The sequence below is a fragment of the Salvia miltiorrhiza genome, chromosome 2 (genome assembly GCF_028751815.1).
Source record: "Salvia miltiorrhiza cultivar Shanhuang (shh) chromosome 2, IMPLAD_Smil_shh, whole genome shotgun sequence".
In the NCBI taxonomy this organism is placed as follows: domain Eukaryota; kingdom Viridiplantae; phylum Streptophyta; class Magnoliopsida; order Lamiales; family Lamiaceae; genus Salvia; species Salvia miltiorrhiza.
The window spans coordinates 53,861,486-53,871,690 of record NC_080388.1 but is presented as its reverse complement, the minus strand read 5'-3'; the positions used below and the strand labels follow the sequence as shown (position 1 = coordinate 53,871,690).

The following is a 10,205-nucleotide window of genomic DNA, read 5'->3' as shown; positions in this document are numbered from 1 at the left end:
GTGATCATAAATAAAATATGATTATTAGTAGACAACTCAAAAAAGAAAATTAGAATTTTTTATTCGGGGAGAGGGGTTCTGTGTGTTAAGTTTTCATGAAGTGTTAATATCTCTTAATAACCAATTTTCTTAACAAAAGGTTAATATTAGACATAAAAATATAAATATATTATTTCTAATCATTTTTTATGCAAATATACTACTTTACTCTTAATGAATATATATATATATATATAAATAGAATTAAAAAATATAACTGAAATTTTGAGAAAAAAAAAACCTAACAAGTAAATAAAAATAACTCCCCCCACCCCACCCCCATCTGCCGCCCCCTTTCCAAGGCCCCCCCAACCCCCACAAAATCCCTTCGTCTACCTTCACATCCCCTTCCCCAATTTCCCATCAAAACTGCTGTTTTGCTTCTTCTTTGCAAGTGAAGGAAAGTTACTCCTATTCTATTCCTTCCTTTTATTCGCCTTAACTATTGCTGTGAAAATTATTAGATGCATACAATTAGTTTTGATGGCGACGGCGATGGAGAAGTTGGTAGTGCAAGGTCTAGGCCGCAGAGATACGCCGGGGAAAGGTGACGGTGAAATTGTGGGTTGAGTTGAATCTTTTTTATTTTAATTATTGTAATTAATAAATTTAAATTTTTAAAATTTTAATTATTGATAAATTTTAAAATAAAATAATAATGGATATTTTGGTAGGAGTGTTTAAAATTAATATATTACTACTATTTTTGTGGCTATAATCAACTTTTACTTAATTAAAATGACTATTTTAATATTTGCCTTGAAGTGTTAATATCTCTGAAAATGTATAACAGCACTCTTGGAGGACCAAAACGCAAATAAAATTCTAAAATCCGAAATGGTTAAATTGCATTGAATTTGAACCTCAGCTGCGAAAATCCGCAACGATTGTGTTCCCACCATAACAAGCAAAGAAATCCAGCACAGATTATTGGTGTTGCAATTATGATAGCCATAATCCCAAATCTGCCACCATTAATCCCCTCTTTATTTACAGCTAATCCCCATTCCTCATTTGCTTCGCCTCTCACTTCCCCATTTCGACGCCGCCGCCGCCGTTTCCAGCTCCGGGCTTCGTCTCTGGTGCTCCCGCTTCTGCCTTTCCCCATCGACCAGGTTAAGTTTTTCGTTTGTGTTTTGATTTCGGTTCGTGCGTAGTTTATTTTGTCGAGAAGTGGACTGTGTAACCGTTTTCGAAAAATTTGGAAAGTTTTGAGGCGTAGTTCTGAGTTTGTTTGGAAATGGATTCAATTGGTTGATAGGTCGTCCGGTTTTGGAAACTGCATAAATGTATGTGTGAGTGTGTGTGAGCTTGTGTGCATGTCATTTGCACGTGCACTGTTGGAACATGTTTTTGTGCATTTACCTTCATTGAGGGACATATATAGATGACTTAATTGTGCACAAGGAGTTATCTGGTTCACAATTAATCACGACCCGTGTTGTTCGACTGGAAGATTTTGATTTTATACGCTTACCATATATGGTCACACTTGAAATTTTTGTACACTTGAGCGAACTAATGGACTAGATGTGCAATTTTGGGGTTTCAATGCTTTGCGATCAAAATATTGTTGTCTGGAATAAGGGCGATATATATTTGGTGTTTCTTTTAACAGATAGCTACTAGCGATTGATCTAAATATTGGCAACAGAGCAAGGTGTGGATTTGAATTCCCTAGACTGCTGTTGGAGGAGATTGTTGGGATTTTCAGCAGAGTTTTGGTTATGTCCTAGAGATTGTTGTTGGAATTCTCAACATTTCTAGACTTATGGAGTGAGTTTGGAATGTTATCTAATGGCAGTGTTCTGCATTACCAAGTTTAAGCAAAAAAAAAGGTGCTGCTGCTAACAACTATAGTTTAGCCTAGTGGTAGCACCTGCATGTATCTATTGAGTTATTCAACATTGGAATTTAGGGGTATATAATATGAAAGTGAAGCAGTTGATCCAACTCCCAAGTAATTGAGACATTATATGACTATAGTGCTTCATAGATTTCATGGCATATCTTTTTATTACCGAAACAGAGAAAAACGTCACGGTTCAAGAATTTTGGCTGTCAGAGGTGAATTTGATGTATTTCCAGGAGTGGTGGTTCCGTACAGCAATGGGATACATCTTGACACATGCTTTGACTTTCTGAGCTTCTTGGCACTCAAACATGATAATAAAGTTTATAGTTGGATTAAAACTGATTTAAAAAAATCATTTTATGGATTGCTAAACTTGATGCTCTATACAGAAGTACATTAAACCAAAAATAACTGAGTTTTTTTTTAAAAGACAAAAGAGGATCGATCAATAATGGTTCCCCATTTTCCCCCATGGTTACTCGAACCCCCAATCTAATGATTGGAGGGGAGCGTCTTACCAATTGAGCTGCACTTCGTTGTCACCAAAATTAACTAAGTTTCCTTTGTGTATATTCTGGTTGTTGATATTCGTTACGGGGATGATGATTCTTTTCTCTTCTGTCTTTTGTATGTATAGGTCCTGATTCCATCTGAGGTTAAAAGCCTTCATCTATATGAAGCAAGGTATATAGCGCTGCTGGAAGAGGTATAGAAACTATATCCAGGGAAAGTAACATAACCTTTTCTATCTTTGAAGCCTATTTCTTTTGGGAGTATTGGTAAGGAGTATGGATTCTTATCATATTTTCACATATATGGCTAACTCATTATGTAATTAAATAATATTAATTTATTATTTTTCATAAGTGATAACGACCAGTTCATCTCACTTGGCTGCATTAGTTTTTAATGAGTTTAAATTCTACATATTTAAATGTTGAACACAGCACGACCAGGTTTCAATGCTTTGATTCGCACCTAGGAATCTCATCTATGTCCTCGAGATGTCTTTGTGTCTTTATTGCATTGCCCTTAAGAGTTCACATAGTGTTTGAATTCTGCATCATAACAATGGGTCACTAGCTTCAGCACCTCAGTCCCAAGCATCAAGACATGTCGTGGTCTTTGTTTTTATTTGTTGGATGGAGCTTGGTATCAAAAGGGCTTCAACATCAGTTGTTTTGATTATCAACAGGCCAAACTAAAATAAGTATGCTTAAGCATATACTTCCACTCTTTAGTATTGTCTTATGTAATTCTTTTTTTGTTATTTTCTTCAATGCAGTCTTTATTTAAGAAGAACAAGTTGTTTGTGCACTTTGTGCTAGATCCAATTGGTCTTGGTGGTACGTCAATAGAGGCATCCTTTGCTGCTAGATATGGTTGTTTGGTCACAATAGAGAAAGTGAGTTTTCATGCTTCAATATACTTGTATGTATTAAGTTTTATGCGTACTCATTCTACATTCTCTCTCACTTTGTGCAGGTCGAAAAACTAGAAATTGGTGCGTTGGTCCTGATAAGAGGTGTAGGTCGAGTAAAACTATTGGAGTTCAAAAAGGTAGGCCATTTTAATATTCTTAGACTACTTTGTTAACATTTCTTGTGAAAATGTTTCAATTTCATTAATGTTGATGTGTTGAAATGAGCAAGTCATGCATCTCACCATATATTGGCTTGTTTATGTTGGTTTTATATGATTAACACTGTATTGAAGTTTGTGTATAAAAATTTGAAGCAATATTCGGATCATAATGTCAACACTGTAAAAGGTGGCAAGATCTAGGTTGATTGATAGCCATACAAGTGTCACTAGTGAAACTTGTGGCATCAATAATTGCATGAACTAATAACCAAAAGGTAATTGAGTTGTTGATGATGTATTTATTAAATTGATGCACGAGTCTAGTATTCATCATACACTTTTTAGATATTTTGTTTTTTAATTGACATGGTCTTTTATGGGATAGTCATTATGGTAACATGTGTGCAATTTTATATAAAGTAAATTGAATTACCATATCTTAGGGTTGTATTAGTTATTAACGTGGTAATAACTTTTTAGGAAATTATTGACACTGATGGAACCAGTGATAGATTTTTTGATCTATGTCCAAATGAAGCGGTTATCATTTCTATTGAGACATCAGACATGTCAAGGTGTAATATAATGAATTAGCCCTAAATCTCCATGAATTGATTTAAGGTCAATATTATGTGATTAGTATTTGGGTATATAAATAAGAATATAATAGTGCATAATGATATTAGCGCGGGACTTTATATAAATAGTATGGTTTTATCTTACGTATATTATCATACATATTACAATTTTTATTATTTGTTATCTCCAATTCCTTACAACCTTTAAATTCTTTATCATCTTTTGTAGCTTTAAATAATTTTACCATGGTTCGCTCAAAGATCAAATACGAGTTAATTGCTGATGATCGTACACGACGTGAGACATTTAAGAAAAGAAAGTCAGGCTTGTTTAAAAAACTAAATGAATTGAAAACATTGTGCGACGTTGAAGCTTGTGGCATTGTCATCAATGAAGATGGGACTCAGTCTGAAGTTTGGCCATCAATGCCTGCAACATCCCAAGTTGTACGAAGGTTCTTAAACTTACCTTCTTCTTCCCAAACAAATAACATGGTAGGCCAGTCTGGTTTTCTTAGGCAAAATTTGTCTAGGATATCCAAGAACTTGGATAAAGAGACCAGGAAGGTTCAATTTCTAGAGAAGGAACTACTCTTAGCCGACTGTCTGACCAAGGAACAAGTGGATGTAAGCAATTCTAAGGAATTGCACGAGATGCTTCGCCTATTGGAGAGGAAGATTGAACTAGTTGATCGTAAGATTGCTGATATTGGGCCTTCTAGTTCGATTATGACTACAAGAGCAAGAGGGAGAAACTGTGAACTTTATCATGGAAAGGGGAAACAACCCATTTGAAGAATCCTCATGGAATCACATCTCAATTTAAGCAGTACTTACTTTAATCCTTACATGAAGCTCTTCTAAAGATGCTATTTATCTGAAGGCTGTAGTCGCTATTTCGTTTTTGCTTGATTATTTCTTTTTCTGTGTTATTTTTATTCTCTGTCCTTTTATAGTTAATTTTGATAAGAAGTAAAAACATTTATTAGATTAAAAGAAAGAAGATACATACCGGAGATAGGCGATCCTCCCCCTAAATTATAGAATCAAGGCTACAATTAGAAAAGGCTAATTCGCCAATCTTAGAAAGAAGTTTGAAACAAGTAAGTGCCTGAGTTCCTTATGCTTTCGAATTGATGAACCGTCCTCAAAGCTAAGTTCTAGCCTATCACTAGTTACACGTCCTACCTTATCATTGAAATTATCCAATTCATCTCCAACCAAGTGGACTAGCAAATAATGGCCAACATGGGTCTCTAGAACACCTTACGTTCATTTCTAATGAACCACCCTATATAGATTGTAACTACATCCCAACATGATACAAGTGTCCCTAACAAGTCTAAGTTTACTTTAAACTTTGCTTCAAAGGTTTTGCGCAAGAGAATAGTGAAATATCCTCTTCAACTTTAAAAACTCTAGCAAAACAAACGCACCAAGTAAGAGAGAGAAGAATATCAGTTATGCTACATCATGAACGGAAATCATAAGCCACCAAGAAAGTTGGACCTTGGTCGGCACCAACATTTGCCAAATGGCTTCGGACAATGAAAATGAGCAAGTAGTAGAGAAAGGAAGACTCACAATAGGCTTTGCGAGAACAAACATCCTGAAAACCTCAATTCGACCTAATATCTGACACACCTCCACCAATCTCCAAATATTCATTTTATGGAGAAAATGCATAGTAGCTCCTAAAGAGTAAGGTAGTATTTTTTTTCTTTCACATTGGTTAATAAACAAGCATGGTAATGCTGAGCAAATATCTCTTGTAGCCACCATGTCTTAAATTTGTTTTTATTTATATATAACTTTACATAGCACATAATAATATAGATATAAAAACGATATTTGGTTTGGCGTTTAAATACCAACCGCTTTAGTTTCCCAAACTTTGTTATGCCAAAGTGAATGAATTATCAAACATTTATGGAGTTATCCAAGCTAACCTACTTTCTCCTTCACTTTCCTCTTAAATTACTTCCTCAACTTTCCATCTTACAAGTGCAAATTCTAAGGATAGTAAATTATAAATCTGTATGCTAATTATATATTTCGGTAATCACCTTAGGTGTGCAAATATGAAGGTATTCACGAGTGACGTCCACCCAATAGCGATACGTGTGAGTTGGCAAGCACCGAAAGTGGATGCATTTTTGGTACTAATTAGTTTAATAGAGACAAATGTTTTCTTTGCATGATTTTTTCATCTGATTGTGATTGTTGTGGCTTACAAATTAATTATAGTTCTTTGCATGATTTTTTCATCTGATTGTGATTGTTGTGGCTTACAAATTAATTATAGTTAGGAGGTGGCGTATGATTCCATTAGGATTTCTATTTTCTTTTTCAGGTAACTAAATACCTGATTTGGATAATGACCGAATCAATCATTTAATTTCATTCTATTTTATGTTTGGGATTCTGACTAGCCAAAACTTTTGTTGACTAAAATATCGCTTTTGTGATTTGGTTTGGTCGTATTCGGCAATGTGCACATGTAGATGCTTTGGGTGATAGGTGATCAATGAGAAGATGGTACATGATCAAATCCATTTATAATGAACGGTATTAATTTTGTTGATTTCATTTGAAGGTTGCTTCAATGTTTAAGTACTATATTTACTTAGTGTCTTAAAGAATTGGTTTTGTTCGGTGGCTAATTGAATTATTTCATTTTCCAGTTCAAGGATTTCGGTAATTAATTGTATGTAGAAGTTGGTGAATGCTACAAAAGTGAAATAGCGATATCTTTATTGCATCAATATTTATTTCTCAATCTGGGAATGGAAGTAAAAATAGTAGATTTTTAATATGTACATAAGAAATAAGTAATACTTTTTCTTTAGGTTTAGTGAAATGAAAAACCAAATATAAGAACCGGTAATGAAAAAGAGTAGCTAATTAGTCTTCCAATTTGGTTAATGCACCAACCTTAATTTTTATTTGCGCCATTTCATTTGTTATGGTGGTTAACTGTATATTATAAATTCGTGAAATGAGTTCAAGTTTTATTGCAGGAGTTTTAACTGACCAACTCATGCCATTTTTAATTCTTTTACTAGATCTATAGGAACAGTGAAACAAGGTAAGAGGTAGGCATGAATGTTTCTCCAGATATATCATAACTCATTATTAACAATTTAGTATTTTTAATATCTTTTAACTTGGTGTGTTGCATGTTCCTTCTAGGCTTTCTATATTGGATTTAAGAAGATTTACTTGTCCAAATAACTTTTTAAAATTATGATAGAGGATGTTGGTTACTGCTGCTTATTAATTTTTTTTTTTTGTGGTTTTCCCTACACAATGATTTAAAAATGGCACAAGCTTTACACAAAGTACATTATTGTGAATAAACTTATATTTAAAAGCCTTTCCTATGTTATTGCTTTTACAAATGATTTTCATAAAAGATTGAAAGTTAGTCATGTTGAATTAATTCCTATTGCTTACTTGTAAGCTCCATGTCAGGCTCAACCGTACTTGACTGGAGAAGTTACACCGATGCAAGACAATGTTCCTCTCAACATGATCGAAATAAACTCGGAAGTTCTGAAATTGAAGGAAGTTCTTCACAATTTGAAAAGGTTGGAGATAAAATTGAAGGTCTCTCTCTCTCTCTCTCTCTCTCCAGCAAAGGGCTTACACTCAACATTGTGTGCATGTTTTTCTATTATCTGTGTCTTGTAAGTACATTTTGATTATCTGTGTATGCGGTGTTCTTGAGCTGTCACGGTCATTGGGTACTTAAAGAATACATATGTATATGTATAGGCAAAATAATTATGTGCCCCCAAACATATTAAATTTAGTCATTTTATTCCTTCAATTTAAATTTGAACCATCCAGCTCCTTGAGCTTACAGTAAATGCATCGGTAGCTCCTTGAATGTGTAAAAAGTTTGGTCATTTCCCCCGTTAATGGAGAACTGTTTTGCTGCCCAACTTGGTCATATTTTAAATTGCATTGCCGAATCATTTAGTTATACAAATTTGGAAAGTATTGAAGTTTGAAAGCATAAACACGTATGACTAGGGAAATAGTGGAAGAACTGTTTGCTTTACATTAATTTATTGGTGGACTAGATGAGCTTGAATTGCCTGAGGTACAGATCCTAATTACTTTTTTGAACTCTCTATGACAGACACCAGGGGAAACATTATTGCAAACACAAATTACAAATTCTCTTGTTTGGACCGAAAAGCAAATAACTTTGGATTGTATCAAAGATTTTGTTCCATCTGTTGCTGAACGTGTTTCTTTTGCAGCGCTTCAACCTGTTTCGGGTAAGACATTTACTACCATTACTTGCAAGTTTCACCCCCAACTATTGAACCCACTTTATCTGATATTGGCTTCATGTTAAATCGATTAATTAACTGGTAAACAATCTCCTGGTTATTGGTATTAATCCTGTTTCTAGACTTCGCAAATGAATGAATACAACTAAACATGTGAAGAAAGAAAACGAAGCACACACACGCACATGTATAATACTATAAATTACTGCACCTGTGATCCTTGCCATGAGGAGATTTCCAAACATTCAAGTTTCAAGCTTACCAGATATCGTTTATATGCAAGTCAAACAAAATTGTTTTAAAAAAATGCTCGATTGCAGTGTGTTCAAGTCCACGGTGGCACGTTTAAAGTCGAAGGTCTTGGGTTCGAGTCCACGGTGGCACGTTGTTTAAATTTCCTTATTTAATGGTTAATTTATCAAAAATAAAAAAATAAAAAATAAAAAAAAATGCTAGATTGCTGCATATGAGGAAATGAACTGCTTGATGGGAAAGTAAAGAATGCATTAGAAGATTTGAAGTTGCTGCTCCTCTTTACATATGCTTGAACTTTGCATTTTTCAGTCATTGCATTACTTGGAAAACAGACAGCTGTTTTTGTGCATTCGTGGTTTTTGAATCTTTTTTATCTTCAAACTGCAGGTTCCACTCAATCAGAATTGGCAAAGTTGCAGAAAGAAAAACTGGCGGCGATGGAAACAACGGACACACTCCAAAGACTAGAGAAAACTGCCCAATTAGCCAGAGACAATATCTCAATGCTTGCAGCTAAGCTTGCCATTCAATCTCTAGAGAGGCAATGAGGCTTTGTACAAAATTGAAAATTTTGTATGTCAACTGACTACTTGTGTTTACGAATAAAAGGAAGTATTTGAGTCCCTTTTATGTGAAGCCGTGTTTGGGAGTAGTTTTGAAAACTTGGTTTTGTTTGGAAAAAAAATCAGAGAGACATGTATTTTCTCCAATATGTACCGTATCAAGGCTCTATGACTATTACACGAGATCATCCATTGTATGTCATTTTGTGATTAAAAAGTATGCATTATACACTTTGAAAAAAAGGGTTAATCTTTAATGGATTAATTGACTGAAATTTTATCAAATTTTGGTTTTGTTTACAACTTTTAAAATATAGCGTGATAATTATTGAATTGTTGATTTAATTTGACTACTACGCCTACTCGTGCAATGCACGACTAAAAATCAAAATTAAATGATATTTAAATAAATAAATATACATATTAAACATAATTTAAGTATAAGTAAATGCAAGCATGAATCTAAAAAAATAGAATTATCCACGACATAATTTCAATTTTCAATAATAAAAAACATGAATTTGAAAATATTTGAATTTTCATTTTTTGAAATACCAATTAATTTGCCGTAAAATACACGAACTTTCAGCAAATTCTGATTTTTCTCATGACCTTTATTTGAAAAAAAAAATACACCACCTTTCGATTTTTTCTTATTTTTCCCACAAGTATGAAATACCCCCAAATATAAGCTGATTTTAGTGCTTTTGACTTAGATTTGTTGATACCTAAGCCGATGCATCGGCTTTATTATGCTACCTTTATTATCCGTCACGCTTAAATATCAAAAAATCTAAGTCAAAAGTCCTAAGTTCAACTTCTATTTGGGGGTATTTCATACCCATGAGAAAAATCAGAAATAATCGAAAAGATGGTGTATTTTTTTCCAAATTTTAGAAGTTATGGGAAAAATCAGAATTTGCTGAAAGTTCATGTATTTTAAAGCAAATATCCTTTAATTTTAATTGATAATGTGTATCATATCAAAAGCAAGTATAAATGATAATGAGTATTATTATGTATCATA

The 10,205-nt window shown here is 33.7% G+C and overlaps 1 protein-coding gene and 1 long non-coding RNA gene across 2 annotated transcripts; both read left to right on the top strand.

The window, feature by feature from the left end:
* The first annotated feature begins 330 nt into the window (after nucleotides 1-330).
* Nucleotides 331-9,380, top strand: LOC131010243 (uncharacterized). The gene is made up of 8 exons (XM_057937680.1): nucleotides 331-586; nucleotides 1,036-1,154; nucleotides 2,532-2,600; nucleotides 3,180-3,299; nucleotides 3,380-3,454; nucleotides 7,531-7,665; nucleotides 8,204-8,345; nucleotides 9,003-9,380. Exons 1-8 carry the CDS (start codon nucleotides 523-525, stop codon nucleotides 9,161-9,163), a joined length of 885 nt encoding a protein of 294 aa, XP_057793663.1. The 5' UTR covers nucleotides 331-522; the 3' UTR covers nucleotides 9,164-9,380.
* On the top strand, nucleotides 4,843-6,588 carry LOC131010247 (uncharacterized). Its single transcript, XR_009096517.1, has 3 exons — nucleotides 4,843-4,885; nucleotides 6,128-6,215; nucleotides 6,561-6,588. It is a non-coding gene; the product is annotated as an uncharacterized LOC131010247 (long non-coding RNA).
* Nucleotides 9,381-10,205: the final 825 nt, after the last annotated feature.

Bases quoted from the DNA above. Each gene is read 5' to 3' on its own strand.
- LOC131010243 (XM_057937680.1), top strand. From the start codon at position 523: ATGGCGACGGCGATGGAGAAGTTGGTAGTGCAAGGTCTAGGCCGCAGA. The intron at 587-1,035 runs GTGACGGTGAAA...CTTTATTTACAG, and splicing joins CAGAGATACGCCGGGGAAAG to CTAATCCCCATTCCTCATTT. The intron at 3,455-7,530 runs GTAGGCCATTTT...GCTCCATGTCAG, and splicing joins AACTATTGGAGTTCAAAAAG to GCTCAACCGTACTTGACTGG.